General features: G+C 49.4%; 1 protein-coding gene across 4 annotated transcripts in view; it reads right to left on the bottom strand.

Annotated features, from left to right (window-relative positions):
• PHC2 (polyhomeotic homolog 2) overlaps window positions 1-17,220 on the bottom strand; it is a 116,762-nt gene that overhangs the window by 44,214 nt on the left and 55,328 nt on the right. For 2 of the 4 annotated variants that reach the window (XM_066269729.1, XM_066269728.1), the window contains exons 2-7: window positions 11,162-11,374; window positions 8,368-8,526; window positions 7,277-7,354; window positions 6,687-6,848; window positions 3,893-4,045; window positions 2,414-2,726 (exon numbers count right to left, since the gene is read on the bottom strand). In XM_066269729.1, coding sequence (XP_066125826.1) covers window positions 2,414-2,726; window positions 3,893-4,045; window positions 6,687-6,848; window positions 7,277-7,354; window positions 8,368-8,526; window positions 11,162-11,320 — 1,024 coding nt within the window. In that variant the 5' untranslated portion in view covers window positions 11,321-11,374. The remainder of the gene's footprint in view (window positions 1-2,413; window positions 2,727-3,892; window positions 4,046-6,686; window positions 6,849-7,276; window positions 7,355-8,367; window positions 8,527-11,161; window positions 11,375-17,220) is intronic. The other 2 variants (XM_066269730.1, XM_066269731.1) reach the window with 2 other exon arrangements.

Genomic DNA, 17,220 nt, shown 5'->3' with positions numbered 1-17,220 from the left:
ACAATGCAAAGCCTACTGATTTGTGTTTCTGGGGAGAGGGTCTTTGTGGTCTGCAGCTCACAGCTGCTCCATAGAAAGTTCTGCGGAACCACTGGCCTCTGAACTGCATATAGCCACATACTGTTAGTTCCATGCCACACGTAGGGCCCTAGACTTACCTCATCCTGTAACCCACCTGCTTCACCCTGACCAGGCTCAAGAGAAGAGAGCCCTCCATTAGATGCCATAAACCCCAGAACTGTCAGTCTCTTTGAGCTTTGGGTCAGAAATAAGAAAGACCTAGGAAGCCCTAAATTACTGTAAGAACTGAGAGAGGCAAATAGGGCTTGATGTTTAAGAGCCAGGATCTGATTGCGCCAGACAAGGAACTGGTTCCCAGTTCTGCTCTAGGGCTTGTATGTTCAATGGGCAGGTAGAAGAAATGCTAACTTGGGGTTCCTGCTCTAGTCTAAGCTGCTCTCAACTAATTGTAAGAACCCCAGTCTTTACACTTCTGCGCCTCAGTTTCTCTCTCCATAAAAGGAAGAGACTGAACCCATCTCTGGAGAAAGCAATGCCAGGCAGAGAGAAGCACCTGGAGCCACAGCAGTGAGGCCTCCACAGGCTCTGTAGTGCCCACTGGAAGGCAGAGGCCAACCCTCTGTCCTTAAAACTGCAAAAAGGTGAATAAAGGATTTGAATTCAGATTCTTCCCAGCTGTCATGCTCAACTTGTGTTTTCCTGTCTCGAATCCCTTCATCTACTTTGTTGTGTAAACCGCTCATGCTTCGAGACTTGTGCCACCTCATCTGAGGGACAGCATCTCTGACCCGCCCTGCCTGGTGCCGAGATGACCATCTGTGCTCTGTGCCACTTGCCTCTTGTAACAAGGTATGACATTGAATGGATTTGCTTATCTATTTGGCTGCCTCCTTTCCGCTGCACACTTCCTTTAGGTAAGGAATCATATTTTGACCATCTTCGTTAGTAACAAGCATATAGTAGGTTCTCAAGGGGAAAATAGATTGGGTGGTAAAATGGTCTGGATGAGGGCAGAGGGTTAGTGGTGTCTCAGGGATGTGACCAGGGTAAATGTCTCTCTAATGCAAACCCATGTGGTCTACCACTATCTATAAATACTTCTGTGCTATAACAGCTTGGTCTTGTTCCCTAGACTGATCAGTCAGGCTTCTAGGGCTCTTGGCAGATTTTCTCATTCAAGATGGCTGACAGAGGCAGCGCTGGGATTTCAGCAGGCAGGGAAAGGAATCTGGCCCTAGGGAAGACTGATTCACCACCCTAGCAGAACTTGCCTCACAAGTAACCTGCTGGATTATTTTTTTAATGTGCTACATTTATTCTCAAGTGTTACTCTAACTCAGTGGTAGTCAACTTGGTCCCTACCACCCACTAGTGGGCGTTCCAGCTTTCATGGTGGGCAGTAGCGGAGCAACTAAAGTATAAATTAAAAGATAGATTTAACTATAGTAAGTTGTTTTATAAAGATTAATTCTGCCAAACAGCGAAAATCTGACACAAAGTACTTGGTAAGTAATTATTATTATATGCTTTAGCTTGCTGTAATTCTGCTTTATAAATTTTATAAAGTAAAGTTACTTCCCTACTTTATAAATCACCATTACTGTGGAACCGGTGGGCAGTTAGAAAATTTTACTACTAACAGAGATACAAAAGTGGGCAATAGGTATAAAAAGGTTGACTACCCCTGCTCTAACTGGCAGCCTTTCATGGTTCTTTTCCCTGAGGACAGGGAGAAGTTCCTATAGTGTTCCTATAGTGCTCAGAGCTCACATATATACTACTCACAAAAACTAGGGGATATTTCCAACTGAATATGAACTGATAAAATAACCCCTAATTTTTGTGAGCAGTATATTATCACACTCAAAACACTACTGCATTGCCCTTGTCTACCTTTCCAAGCTGTGCTGTCCTGGAGGGCAGGGCCCGGTCTTACTGATTTGTGCTCATGTACAACTGGCAATATAACTGGCAAATATTAGTCAACAAATGTCTGTGGAATGATGAGAAAATGAACTTCTGACTTCCTCATCTGCCTGTGTTCTTACATGCCTCTGGCTAGCCTTTTGGCTGACTCTTAGAGAATTGCAAAATAGTCCCACTGTCAACCTCCACTCACTCAAGGTTAAGAGCTGAGATCGTACACTCCGTGATTTGCCATTATGCCCACTACGAAGAGGGACACATTTATGCCAACTGACGTGGCTTCCTCCTTTCCAGTCGGATAGGAAGCATGAAAAAGAACCAGAAGCTGATGAACAGCTCAAGGTTGGAAGAGGGGAGAGACACGTGGTTGGTATCTAAGCATGTCCATGGGAGAAAGGAACGTTTTCCCTGTCCCATAGTCCTCTAGAGTTTTCTGGGATAGGTTCCTTCTTCCTGGAGCCCTTACCTGGTGCAATGAGGGGATGGGCAGCCACAGCGGGCACTGTCCGGCTGAGCCCAGCCCGGCCCTCCAAGCTCCCTGGCACACTGCTGTTGACATCTCCTTTCTTGAGTGGCTCCATCACATTGTCAGTTAGGCCAGACCTGGCACCTGCGGGAGAACCCTGAGCAGTGTTTCTGCCCTGTGATGGGGTAGGCAGAGGCTGGCTGCCACCTGGCGTGGGTTTCAGGGCCAAGCTGGGCAGGACAGGCTGAGTGGGGGTAGGGCCCGAAGCCGCTGCAGCTGGTGTCTGCTGTGGTCGAAGGGTCAAGTTCTGTACCTGGAAAAGAGGGGTCTATAGGAGTCCAGAGAATGTGGGAAGGAGCAATGCCAACACAACTAAGATAAGGAAGGAGTCAGGGACGGATCCAGGAGTGACTGAACAGGAGAGTAGGTCGTAAAATCAGAGAGGAAGAAAGAGAGAATGAGTCAGGGGCTGAAAGGGAAACCAGGAGCAGGTAGAGGTTCTAAAGGGAACAAGAAAGAGTGCTGGTGATGGGATCCATCAGCAGATGGAATTCTGAGAAGGGAAGACGGACTGCCCCACCTGGGGCAGGTCTGGGCAGGCAGGCCTGGCTCTCTCCCTTCTGTTGACTCCCCGCCTTCTCCAAACTTATCAGGATGGGGTGCATGTCACTTAGAAAGAATTCCCAGATACAGCAGGGTGCGGGGCTTGCCACACTGGAACAGGCCCGGGAAACACTTTGAAAGTTAATTGATTTGCAAGGCTGCCAGGCAAAGGATTACCTTGTTCTCAAAATGAGGTTTAACAGTACACCCTGTTGGGCCTGCTCATTCAGCCTGGTCCCTGGTGCCCTCTGCTGGACACACAGAGGCTATGCCAGGCTTGCGTCTGACAAATTGGATCATCTTGCTACCAACTGCTCTCCATGTGGTCCCCATTCTGTAGCTGGGGGATGGGCAGATGGGAGTGGGAGGGTGTTCCTCGCCCCGCTGCCCACAGAATCTCTACAGCACGGCAGTGTCTGTGTGCTCCCAGCAGAAGGGGGCCCCAGGACTCATCTTTGTTCCATCTTCCATGCCACTCTCCCTGATTCCTAGAGGTGCTTGTACGTGTAACCAGGATGGGATTTTCCACTTAAGAAGCGACAACAGCAGCAGTAGTTATGCTGGGGAGGCAGAGTGTGAGGTGCAAAGGTAGCGAGGCCCACCCGTTCATTATTGCATGCGTGCCTCAGCATGCTGCTCTCTGACTCCTGACCTATGTTGCAGGAACAGAGTCAAGAATGGCTGAGACCTTCTCAATGGGGAACGGAGGAGCAAGTCTGGGAGCACTGGGCTATCCTGTCTCCCATCTGCTTTCCTAGAAGATCCCAACCTTTCCAAAGATTCCAAGCTCCACCAGGGCTTGGGCCCACACCCAGTATCAATACCCCTCTACAGGGTGCCCACCCCCCTGCCCTCCCACAAGCATGGAGTCCTCACCTGGGCGGGGGTGGGGGGCCGGGCGGGGGAGCCAGTGCCGAGCTCAGGCTGCACAGTAGCGACGGTGGCCGTGGGCGTGAAGATGAGCTGAGGGGACAAAGGAACAGTGCCGCCTAGGCTCCTAGCTACCTGCACCAGGTTACCTGGCTGGGCCTGGAATTACAGGAAACGAGGCGCCTTTTACCTGCTCAATGTGGGCTCAGCCACAGGACAGAACAGTTTAGCCAGGGAGCAGATATGAGAAAACAGGAAGACAAGAAAGGGAAGGAGTCCAAGGAGGGGTCCCCTGAAAATCTCAAGAAGCTGCTGGTGTCCTGACGTAGGCCGAACAGTGCAGAGGGTGGTGGGGGAGGGCCATTCTGGGGCTGTACCTAAGTCAGGGTTACTGCAGAAGCCTCTGGGAAGAGCTCATGCTAGAGGGGACCTCCATTCGCAGGACACGTGACACTCTCTCCACAGCATCCGGGGAGCAGGGACACAGGGCTGAGACAGATGCCCTAGGACCATTGTTTACGTCTAACCCACTCCTGACTCCAGATTGGGGTCAGAACAGGACTCAACTCCAGAAGGGATGACTTGGTCATTTTTTAGTTGAGTGTAGGTGTGTGTGTGTGTGTGTGTGTGTGTGCGCGCACACACACACACACATACATGCATGCACAGACACATGCAGACAACAGTGGTAGAGGAACCAGAGTGCCTAGAGCTGTACTCATGTCTGCACCTCTTTCCACGGGGTATAGGCTATATGATGGCCTCCACACGACACTTCCACCCCTGCAAGTCTAACATGGCGTCAATGTGGACAAGCCAGTGTCCTGAGCACTTTGTGAGGCACTCTGCTCGTTCCTCAGTGCATGCAAGCTCTGCTTTGGGAGGGAGGCCCACAGGCTTCAGGACTCTAGCTGGGGCAGTTGAGTAGGGTAAGGGAATAAACTGAAGACAAAGGCAGGGTTGAGCCATGTCACAATGTGACTGTCTAGCTCCCTAGAAATGCAAGTATTTTTGTGCTGTGTGGCTAAGAGGCTAGTTAGTCCCTGGGAATGGAGCTGCACCTCAAATAATGAACACAGAGTCAGGAATGGAAGTGCAGGAGCAAGACCAGAAAAGCTCCACATGTCAAATTCTAGCCACAGAAGCACAGGGAGGGGTAGGACTTCACTGTCATCAGGATAGCATGTCAAGGAGCTCACAGGAGAAATATTCAGAGTGGGAGAAGTGAGGTTAGACTGAGCACAGTGTAAAGCCATCAGACATGGCCAACATACGGCCCACGTAATGAGTTTATGCAGCCCGTGATTAAATTTTTAAAATTCTCCGCTACTTTAAAATCTCAGCTACTCAGAAGCGGAAGCGTCTTTGATTATTGGAAATCAAAATATTTAAGAAGATAGTGATATGCGGAAAAGAATTCCACATGTGACTAATCTAGGGTTAACTTCCAATAATTGGTCGAATGGATTCGTGATACTTCTTTATTTTTTAAAAAAATTCCATTATAAAGATTTACAACTTTTTTACTTGTCTGTACTCGATATGAACTGTTTGACGTATAGCGGCGATGTAAAACCCACATTCTTTTAGGTGGAGTTTGCCAGTATGTACCCAAGGTCAAACAATTTGTTATTTTTTTGGTCAAGTGTGCTGAATCAAGTGGCATTGTAGCATAGACAATAGCTGTTGATAACTGAAAACATGTCCAGTCTGTTTGTAAAACGAAATAATTATTTGCGATATAACCCCCTTCAAGCTCATTCTATTAATTAAATATTGTTTCGATGGATTGTGATACAGTTTGGATATTTATACAGTATGTAATTATATTTTATTAAAATAATATTGTATGTTAAATTTTTTTCACTCACATTTATTCATAAACAAATTACATAATAAAATTTTGTTTATTTAAACGAATCGTTTTTGTATTTAACATTTTTAAAATTTTAATATTTCGTCTGGCCCATGAATAAAGTTTTCTTTCTAATCTGGTCTGGGGGCAAAAACTGTTGGCCACACCTGCATTAGATGATATTGCCTCCTAAGGGGCATGCTGCTATTTTTCCAGGAAAATTTTCTAAATCTTAGGAACCTCTTTAGATTGCTAAGGATCTCTGCACCCCCTAAGGACAGGTATACAGGAGAGATTTTAGGAATGCATGTCCAGGGCTGAGGCTGTCCTGAGTACATTTGGCCCAAACAGACCCCCTGATTAACAACCGATGGGGTGACCTTGATTAAAACGGGCGACCAGCTGGGAGGGCAGTGGAGGCAGCAGCGTGTCCGCGTCCAGAAGCTGGCTGCCACCGTCACCACCTGAGCTGGAATGCACTTTGGCTCTTGAGCACCTGCAAGGGCTGTCACTGTGAGGTAAGACCCCATTTCCTATTTCTGTAGAGCATGTGGGTATTTGTGTGCTGGCTTATCTGACGTGGCTGAGTGCACAGACCATTTGGCAAGGACTCCTGCATTTTCTATCCTAATTCATTTTAGGCAGTGGGTTTTGACAAGAGGACAATTCTATTTCACTCTAGGAGGGGAAGGAAAGGAGACATCATGGGTAATTTATTTCCGCCTGGAACCCCACCTGTCCACGAGTCATTGAGCCTATAACCAAGTTCCCATTCAGCCTTCCAGGACCCCCCTTCTTTACTCCACCCTTATCTCTTGCCAGCTGCCCCCTAGTGCTTCTTCCTCACCGTTGACTAACCCCCACCCGTCTCTAATCTCCAGCTCTCTAATTCTCTGCCTGTTTCCCTCTGTCCCACCTGAGCCGTGGGCCAGGCTGGGTACTCACCATCTGTGCCCTCAGATACATCTGTGCCTGACTTGCCGTCAGGGCCGGAGAAGATGTGTTGCCCAAGAGCACAGCCTGCTGGGCGATGCCTGAGGCTGTTGCGGAGTTGACACTCTGAGCCCGGTTGATGAGCTGGGCGGCTGGGGAGGCTGCCAGACTGATCTGATGAGAGAGACATGCAGTAGGAAACGGGAGGTTCTGCTGGTTCCCTCCGTGCTTCCTCCCCCCATCTCTTGCTCTCGTCCTCTCTGGCCCTTAGTGGATTCGGCCTTCTTTAGAACCACCTCTGGTCCCTGGGCTCTGGATCTTCCCCCAGCACTGCCCAGCTCTGGCCTATGTGCAGCGCTGCAGGGAGTATCCAATGACGAGAGAGCTGAGCTATGAACAGAGAGCCTTGACATTGGAAAGATGATGGGGCACTATTAAAGTAAAGCTTAGGGAGAGGCACGTACATTTTTTTCTGGCAAGAGTAATAGATTCCAGCCATGATTCTACATGGCTAAGGATTCGCCACAGCTGGGTCTTGGGCAAGGAGAAAGGGGCTGGTCCTCGAGCCGTGGGCTCTGCCTGCTGCTCCCCACCCTACTCACCGAAGATGGCTGGGTTGGGGCCTGTGCAGTCACACTGCTGCCCGAAGTACCCCCTTGTCTGTTGGCCACCAGGCTTGCCTAGAAAGGAACAATTCTAATCACTAGAGTCCCAGATCTCCCCTAATCATGCCCCCAGGCTCTCTCCTTCTAAGGAAGTACTGCTGTGGTGAGGAATCAAACCTGTTCTGCCTCATCTGGGTGACCCTAAGCAAGTGCCTTCCTTTCCTTCTTTATAAAGCGGGGATAATAAAAGTGCCTAGCTTGTAGGATTGCTAACAGGACTGCTCAGGGCAATGCATTGGCACCTAAGGGTTCAAACTGTCAGCTTGTTAGCAAGGGCTCCAGCTCTCCCCGCCCACCGCTCCTCCCCCCTATTGTGCGTGCGTGCCTGCTTGCGCAGAGCTATACACTCTGTCTGGGATGTCTAACCTACCCCGCCCCTGGGCCAGCTTCTTGTCACCCTTCAAGTGTCAGCGTGTTACTCCAGCAGGGCAGCCTTCCCTGGCCACCCAATCTAAGGTCTTTCTTGTCAATTCAGTCACAGAGCTTATCACAATTGAGATATTTACATACTTTGTTTCCTTGTCTATTTGGGTTTTTGCTTACTGGCTGTCTCCCCACTATAAGCTCCAAGAAGGCAGGGTCCACAGCATACTCAGTGCCTGACATAAACTTTGGCACACAGTAGGTACATAAAATATTTTGTTGAGTGAATGAGGAGTTTTACTCAGCCACTGATGGCAGACCGGCAAGCTGAATGGGCCATGACCTTCTCTGGTGGAACTCCCTGACCCTTGGCCCCATCCCTGTGGTGCAGTGACGTGGTGAGGAAGGACTCGGGTCTTCCTTCCTTGGGCTTAGTGGGCTGAGAGTTCCCACAACTCCACTAGTGATCTGTATGAACTCGGGCCGGCCACTCAGCCTTCTGGAGCCTCATCTGTCAGAGGACGGGGACGACAATCACATGTACTCCACGGGGTTCTGCGAGGGTCCGGGGAGAGAACGCACGGAGCACGTGTGCAGTGCCCACTTCTCTCACTTGCGCAGCTGCCACAACCCTGGGCGGCCTGGGCGGTGGCCCTCCTCCTTACCTGCTGCACCGCCGCCAGGCTCTGGAGCTGCGCGCTGCTCAGGTGCTGCTGCTGCAGTGCCGCCGTCTGCAGCATGAGGTGCTGCTGCTGTGCCGCGTACATCTGCTGCAGGTACTGCGCTGCCGTGCTGGGCTGCCGGTGCAGGGCCTGCTGGATCACCTGGTGGGGGCGGGCGGACATCGCTCAGTGCCCTCAGCGAGCTGCGCCGTTTCCCACCCCCTTCCCGCGCTCTCAGCCTCTGCAACAGTGCCCTGTCAACCCATCTCCCCCGACTGACCACACAGAGAGGGACACCCGGTCTGCGACCACCGCAACCATCACCGCTGTGGTGGCAGAAGGCATCTGTCCTTGTCTATCTTACATCTCCTCAGCGCCCATGCTCCCCGGAACGTGTGCCCCTGTGTTGGCTGCCCCCCTTGACTTCAAGGCGGCTCACCACTGCTCTGACTCCCTATCAGGGTGGTGGGAAGGCTGAGGGAGACAGAAGACCTTCAAGCCTCCAGTGACACTGTGTCCCGTGCCGATGGCACTCCTCTTCCCCGCCATTCTTCAGCCTCAGATTAGGGTGATTGGAACCCGGAGAAATGACAGAGGAAACCAAAGCTCAACAAGGCAGAGAGGGAAAGGGGTGGGAAGGAGGCAATTCACAAGGGGGCCTGTGGCAGCTTTGGCAACACACCTAAGGGCAAGGGCCCCCAGGCAGGGGCCTCAGGGCAGACTTGGGCTGCTTCCAGGGTCTGCTCCTAGGAGCCTGGAAAGTCCGACCAGCCCCTTCCGAGAAGGCCCTGTGGGCTTGCAGAGCAGGCCATGCTGCAGGGATGGAGCGTTTCTCTTGTTCTTTCCCTCCCTCTCTCCATCGCTCCCTCTTTTGAGCCACCATCTCCCACTCCCTGGACTTACCACCACGCCCTCTTTCCTGATGGAATGCTTAAGCCACAGTTCCCAGGAAGCAGAGAAAGGCTGCTCTTTGTTCCCCTCCCACTCTTCACTCTGACCCCTCAAAGCCTCTCTCCGACCCCAGAAACAAAGATGCTTCCCCTTCTCCCCCCAGCCCTGAATCCTGTCTTCTCATGAGCCCCAAAGGCATTTCTCCTTTCTCTCCTCACCTGGTCACCCCCTGCCATCTCTTCCCAACTTGATGCCCCACGTGAGCCCTGGCCAGGCCTTGGCCTACTTTCTGCCCTTTGCTCTGCTGAATCCCTGGCCACAGGGCTGCTCCCAACCTTGGGTCCTGCCCCCAGCAAAGGAGCCTCCAGTCTGGATCTTTCTGGCTTAGTGTGGTTTCTAGGGCTAATGGGCTAGGACAAAATCACCGCCGGGATCAGATTTGGGGTTCTATGAAAAGAGGCGTGCTCACAGATTCTGCCTGGGCTCTGGGGTCTCCCCAGATCCTCCCACCCCACCCCAGTGCTTTCACACCCTTCCTTCTGAATGCCCTCCCCTCTGAAGGGCCCAGTTTACATGAGCTCAATTCTTTTTATTCCTGTTCTCCCAGAATCCTTTCTTCTTATTCCCTTTACCTAAGCCTCTTTCTTTTCCTTAGACTCCAAGAAGCACCTCTCAGCAGTCCCGACAGCAGTGGTAGAGATACTGCGACTCTCCCTCACTAGAGGATGTCACTGGAGACGCCAGTGGGGAAGTAGCTTCGGTACAGAACACAAGTGTGGGTCGTCATCTGCCAGAGCACAAACCCCTGTTGCCCAGAGCTGTGCTAAGTGAGGGGCAGAAGAGGGCACATCCTGAGGTCAGCTGCTAGAAACTAGGATACCCAGGTGCCAAGGGGGCAGGCGAAGAGGCTGGGTGAGGGCGGGGGGGGCGAGGATGGGTATGGAAAACATGGATTTAAGCATGAGGCAGAACTGACTGGGAAGGGAAGATTCCAGAGTATTCAATGGTACCTTCTTTCACTAGATGTTTCAGACCCTCTCACTGTCTGCTGTGGCTGCTCCTCCATTCCCTAATCCGGGCCTAGGCCCAAAGCAGGATGAGGTCACTTGTCTAGTACATCCGAGTTGTAACAGCAAAGTTATGTGGAGCAAATGCTTCTCGGCTGGGGTCTCTCTTTTCAGCCTATTTTGTCTGGAACCTCGGACATTGCAGTGATTATGAACACAGGTTTTGGGGAAGAATTAGGATCAGCTTTTCTGTCTTTTCCTGAATGACTTGGACAAGTCACTGTCTTCTCTGAGGTTCAGTTTCCTCAACTATAGAACTTTGCCTAATAATAACCATTCTCCCAGCCGGGGGAGAAAACATACATAAAAGGCTTCATACAGTGCTGGGCACAGAGTGGATGGCATTACATGGTCGCACCTGCATTTGGAGCAGTGTGTCATCCCCTGGAAGGCTCAGGAATGACACTGCAAACCGCTGCTTTAGGGAAAAAGGGGAAAAGTTGCAAAGACAGAAGATTCTTTCGGGGGGGTGTTTTTGGTCCCCTGTCTTTACAGACTTGTGTGTGTTACAGGGAAGTGGTCATTTCGATAGTGGGTCTAGGTTGCGGCTGGCAGCTCCCAGTCATTTCTTCTGTTTGTTACTTTCACTTGTCTGTTCCTTATGCTTTCACAGACCTATTCTCCCAAAGCAGCACTCTGGGATCAGAATCACCTGGTGAGAAAGAAATTTTCCAGGTCTGCTAAGCATTCCTCCTCTTCCCAAACCTTGATTCTTTGATTGGATCCACCTCGCTTCACTTCTCTAACTGTGAACAGATTCAACACCCCGCGCTGACACGTCCTCCTGGCTAACCCTGGAGATGACCAAGGAGTTCAATCTGAGCCCAGGGGAATCTCACCTGCACAGTCTGCCGGTCAGGAATGCCACTGTACACAGAAATCTGGGGACCGCTGGGGCGGCCACTTCCACCGCTGCTGCTGCTGCTGCTGACTCCGCTGGCACTGCTGGTGACACCGGCGCTGTTAGATGTGTGGGGGACTGGCAGCTCATTCTCCATGGCCTAGAGGACGGCACAGGCAGGGGGCTCAGATGGCAGAAGAGCAGGCAGATGCTGGAAGGAAAAAGGCAGGAGTGAAATGTTAAAACACTTACTAGAGCAGGGACACCTGTACATGGGTTTCCCATCAGCGATCGGGGGCTACTCCTGAACTGAGGTCCTGACACACCCCTGTCATCAGAAGGACAGGGACAGGTGTGTTCACTGGGTGAGATATGAAGTCAGGTCTGCCCGATTCTAAAGTCTATCACCTGTTCATTCTGCTCATGGAAGTTAACATCAGCAAAGGAGGCCGATTCCCTAGGATGGTCTTACTGGGCTTGACCTTAGGGACCATTTCTCCATCTACCTCTTTATGCTTGGGATGGAGATACCGAACATCAGAGAACTAATTATTTATCCATATTTATACAGCCTGTTATTGAAAGAAATAGGATTAAAAATCTAGAGAGGGCCCTGGCCAGTTGGCTCAATGGTAGAGTGGTCAGCCTGGCGTGCAGAAGTCCCGGGTTCGATTCCTGGCCAGGGCACACAGGAGAGGTGCCCATCTGCTTCTCCACCCCTCCCCCTCTCCTTCCTCTCTGTCTCTCTCTTCCCCTCCCACAGCCAAGGCTCCATTGGAGCAAAATATGGCCCAGGTACTGAGGATAGCTCCTTGGCCTCAGCCCCAGGCGCTAGAGTGGCTCTGGTTGCAACAGAGCGACGCCCCGGAGGGGCAGAGCATCGCCCCCTGGTGGGCGTGCTGGGTGGATCCCAGTTGGGCGCATGCGGGAGTCTGACTGCCTCCCCGTTTCCAGCTTCAGAAAAATACAAAAAAAAAAAAAAATCTAGAGAGAACAGAACAAGAGAAAGGCAAATGAGGCAATAAACAAACAAACAAACAAACAAACAGAAGTGTTTGTTTTGCTTTGAAAGCCAGAAGAAGTTCGAGTATGTTTGGAACCTCTGCTTTCTTTATGAAGCACTTACTGAGTATTCTCTGATCTAATGTTGAGTAGGGCACTAGATTGAGCAATGTGATTAAAATCGCAGGGTTTAGAATTGCCATTTACTAGCTGGGAAACCCATGCAAGTCACACTTTTCTAACCTTCTGTCTCTCAGCTGTCAGATGTAAGAGTATATGGGTTGTTGGAAAGGTAAAGTAAATAATACAAAGTGCTTAGCAGAGTGTCAGGTATATACGGAGTACTCCATAAGCGTTGGATGTTGTGTGGTTATTAAAATTCTCCCGAGTCTTGGATGGGTAGCTCGGAGCATTGTCCCAATACACCAAGGTTGCGGGTTCAATCCCTGGTCAGGGCACATACAAGAATCAACCAGTGAATGCATAAATGAGTGGAACAACAAATAGATGCTTCTCTCTCTCTCTCTCAAATCAATAAATAAAAATTTAAAAAAGCAAAATTGTCCCCAGCCTGGTTCCCACTATCTGGTTCTAATAGATCCTTCCTCTTCCAGTGCGGAAATGGCAGAGCCCCTTGGAACCCTCTACCCCAGTCATTAAGGAGTGCCAGAGATTCCTTCAGGGACCATCCTATGATCTGGATTCAGAACTGGAAATCAGACATCCTTGAGGCAATGTGTATGGCATTGGATGGGGGCCAGGAAAGAAGGAAAGGATGGTGAGAAAGGCAAACCAAGATCTGAGTTCAAGCTCTCCTTTTCGTCTTTCATGCTATTCCTAAAATCCTCATTTCTCTACATAAGCTTTTTCTTCTATCCATTCCTTCCTACATCAAAACACACTTGTCATCCCATCATACAACTTCAGTTCTCTGCTTGCAGGTTATACCAACTCAGTAAAAGGAGAAAATACACATTTTCACACTAATGAGAGCACTGATTAGTGCAAAGGACTAAAATACCATTAATGTTCTTGTCATCTGTCCAACGGCTGCTCAGTTTTGAGTTGTCAACATTCCTCGAGGCTGGCTACCTTCTTCAGACTGGGAGGATTTCAACTTGGGTTAAAAAAAAGTGTGGGTGGAGACCAAAAGACAGAAATGCTGGGGGTAAGGAAGATGGGGCCACTCCCAGCTGGCAGTCTGCAAGTCCAAGTTCAGAGGCCTATGGCTTCCAGGCAGTGGACCAGCCTGTAAACGGTGCGCATGACCTGGGTCTTTCAGCAGTGGTTTCCCTAATGTTTGTTTGTCTGCTTTAACTGCCACAGGGCAAAGCCCTTGTCCTTGAATTCCCTTTGTCCTGAAATGCACTCAGTTCTGGGCCTAAGGATGGCTAATCACTTGGTAAGGATACTTATGATGATAATGAGGACAAAGGAATCAAGGAAATGTGTTAAAATCCATTATCTGATGTTCTAGGGAGGGTAGCTGGGTAGGCTGGATAGAAAGTGGTAAAAGGCATAGTTCCTGATCTTGCAGAATGGACAAACGAGTAGAGATGAGGTTCAAATGAAATTTTAATATCACCAAGGAACAAGTCAGTAAATAAAGTTATATTCAAACATGGAATCCCTAAGGTCTCCTCTTACTTAAATGCTTTGCCTCCGTTTCCCAAAATGCTGACCAGAATTGGGGTTCAGTTCCTGCTTTCATCCCACCCTAAAAAATCTCAACTGACGTACTGGCAAACATTTAACAAAACAGGTAGACAGGACAGCGGCCACAGCAAATAAGTGTAGGGTCATCTGCATCCTGGGGATCAAGCTGCAGCTCTATTTTTTTTTCCTTTTTTCTTTTGTAGCAGACAGCATGGCATTTCCGTATAGAAAAAGTCCACAGCCTGACCTGTGGTGGCGCAGTGGATAAAGCGTCGACCTGGAAATGCTGAGGTTGCCAGTTCGAAACCCTGGGCTTGCCTGGTCAAGGCACATATGGGAGTTGATGCTTCCAGCTCCTCCCCCTTCTCTCTCTCTGTCTCTCCCTCTCCTCTCTAAAATGAAAAAAAAAAAAAAAAAGAATTGTAAACCTGAAACATAATTAAAAAAAAAAAAAGAATTGTAAACCTGAAACAATTAAAAAAAAAAAAGAATTGTAAACCTGAAACAATTAAAAAAAAAAAAGAATTGTAAACCTGAAACATAATTTAAAAACAAACAAACAAACAAAAAAACTCCACAGACAAGGACAGCAACTGCTCCCCTTGCAGGGGCGAGAGACTCACTTTAGCGACATGGGGACATAGGTCCTGCTTGCTCCGGTTTACTCTGATGAGGGCTCTCTCCCCAATCCTGACCTCTTTGCTGTCTCCCCTCAATCTCTCCCAGCCCCACTCACCCATGACTGACCTCCTCTGTGTCTGCTCCCTGCGTCACATGCTCTAGCTCTCTCTCCTCGCACCGCGGTCTCCCGGCCTGAGGATCCCGTCTCCTTCATTCACCTGCATGCACTCTCTCTCTCTCTGGATGCAGCATGCCTCCTCCGGCCCCCCACCCTGTCTGGCGTGCTCTCCCTGTTCGAGCTCAGGCTTTTGCCCTCTCTTTCAGTCACTCGGGCAAAGCACCGAGGAGGGAAGATAGACTGCCTACGGGATTAGGGAACCCTTGAAAGGAGAAGGAACATTTGAACTGCCCGAACCCACACTTTCTCTGCTTTCACAGCATAAAGCTGGCCTGTCCCACCTTCCATTCCTTGTCAACCACTTGTAGACCTTTTCCAAGCAACAAGTTCCCGTTTCCCCACAATCTGAACACCTACTGAGCATCTAACACATGCAGGGTGTTCTTTTAAGTACCGGGAATAGAAAGGTAGAAGACATGAACCCCAATTTTAAGGTGATTTAACTTTAGCACCTTCCATCAATGGAGTCTCTACTAATAACCGTGATTATTTATTGAACACCTACTATGTGTCAAGCACTAGAGTAGATAGATGATTTTTACATACTCATGGCCTCCCTTTTGGGGTAGGTATTATTATCTCAGTTTGGCAATGAAGAACTTAATCAAAGTAACATATCTAATGTCACCACAGAATTAGGATTCAAAACCAGGTCCGACTCCAAAGCCAGAGCTCTTCCCAAACTCTGCCCTCTGAGACTTCACCCATATTCTTGCCTTGTGCTATTATTTTAATGACACTGGGTAAAATCCGTACCAGCATATACTAGTTTTCAGGGGTGGAAGAAACGAACCAAGATCACTAAATTTAATCTAGAAAGTAATGTCTATTTAAAATTTTTTAAAATTCATTTTAGAGAGGTGGGGGGAGAGTGAGAGAAGAGAGAGAGAGAAGGATGGGGGAGGAGCAGGAAGCATCGACTCCCATTTGTGCCTTGACCAGGCAAGCCCAGGGTTTTGAACCGGCAACCTCAGCGTTCCAGGTTGACACTTTATCCACTGCGCCACCATAGGTCAGGACTCTATTAAATATTTTATGTTGACAAAATAATCTATGTATATAATATATACATAAAAGAGACTATGCAAGTAAACCTACCAATCAGTTTAAGAAATTAAGTTACCATTATCTCCCTGTTTTTCCTATGCAAAACCGACATCCAGTTTTTTTGGGAAAGTGACTCCTTTGAGGAGACAGGGCGGGCTGCCCTGACTCTCCTCCAGCGGCATGAGCATGGATAGAAGTCACCCTCAGAAAACCGGCTGCACTTGTGGTGATTTAGTCAGCCAGAGGCTTGAACTTTGACCTGAGGGGACATCTGAAGCTGCCATATGTCACTTTCTCATTGGTCTCCCAGGGGAAAGGAACTTGGGTAAGAAAAAAAAATTAGGAAGCATGGACCTATATAGTAACTTTCAAACTTTTTCTACTACAGTTCTCTTTGAACCCAAGCTTTAGGGTGTCCCTGCTCCCACCCTCTTTCTGCCTCAAAGCTCTGGTCTGTGGGGAATGGAGGGTTTCTGAAGTCTCTTGATCTCATTACGCCCCAACCCTGGGGCCCACATTAGGAAATCTGAACCTTTCAAGTTTCTTAATAACTAGACTTCAAGCATTTTACATACCCATCTTCAATTTCCTTCTAATTCCGACTCTTATTCCTCCCTTCTCCTTCTCACTAGTTCCCCATTTCTTCCCCGAAGCCACCCATCCCCGTGGACTCCCACCAAGAACCACAGCCAAACCTGACTAATGGCTAACATCCAGAACCGGAAGTCTGCTTTTCTCTGGCTTCCAACTCACTGTGTGTGGTTTTGTGTGAGCCCACACTCTAAAGGCTGCATTTTTACTTTAGTCCATTTCCCCCTCCCAATAGCAAGGGACCACTTTGAATGATGTGCTGACTGTAACCGGCTTGGCTAGTGATCTTGTTACAGGTCTCTGCTGCCCACAGGGCCTGAGACCAGCAGCTGGAGACACGCTGATGGTCCTGCCCTCCCAGGAGCCGCCAAGTCTAGGGAACACTAGGCCTTTGTCCCAGGGTCAGAGAAATCCATTTGCTGCGGATTACAGCTGTGACAGAGGTTCCAGGGAAGTAGAGGGAAAGATACTGCAAACAGCTCTGCAAATGGAGCTGAAAGGCCTGGAGAACAGTGGGGTGGGGCTGTTCCTAACGCAGTCAGAGAGGACAGAGGGGAAATGAGAGGTCTAGCCTGCCCCACAGAGGCTGCTGGCATTATCATTCCCTAGTGGCTTGTGTGTGGACACTTTGCAAAGGCAGGCTGACAGGGTTCCTCTGCTATGGCTCTGCTTCTCCTCTTTGGTTGCTTCTCGGTACGAGGCAATAATAGCAGTGTTCAGGCTCTCTAGACGTAGGGGCCAGAGGAGAGACCTCCTTAAACCCACAGTTGCTGCACAAACATAAGTATCCTGTTCTGAACCAATCTAACTGTGCCTTTGGCAGCTGTCTGAGGCTATGATACATCGGAAACGGTCTATCCAAATGGGTTAGGCTCAGCCCCTCTCCAGAAGTGCCGCCTTTCCTCAACCCTCTGTTTCTTGCTTCCTTTAGTGTCTCTATAAACCCAAATAAACAAATGAGG

This window comes from Saccopteryx bilineata, chromosome 3 (assembly GCF_036850765.1).
Source record: "Saccopteryx bilineata isolate mSacBil1 chromosome 3, mSacBil1_pri_phased_curated, whole genome shotgun sequence".
Taxonomy (NCBI): Eukaryota; Metazoa; Chordata; class Mammalia; order Chiroptera; family Emballonuridae; genus Saccopteryx; species Saccopteryx bilineata.
The sequence above is the reverse complement of the archived record's forward strand: the minus strand, read 5'-3'. Positions and strand labels throughout refer to the sequence as shown.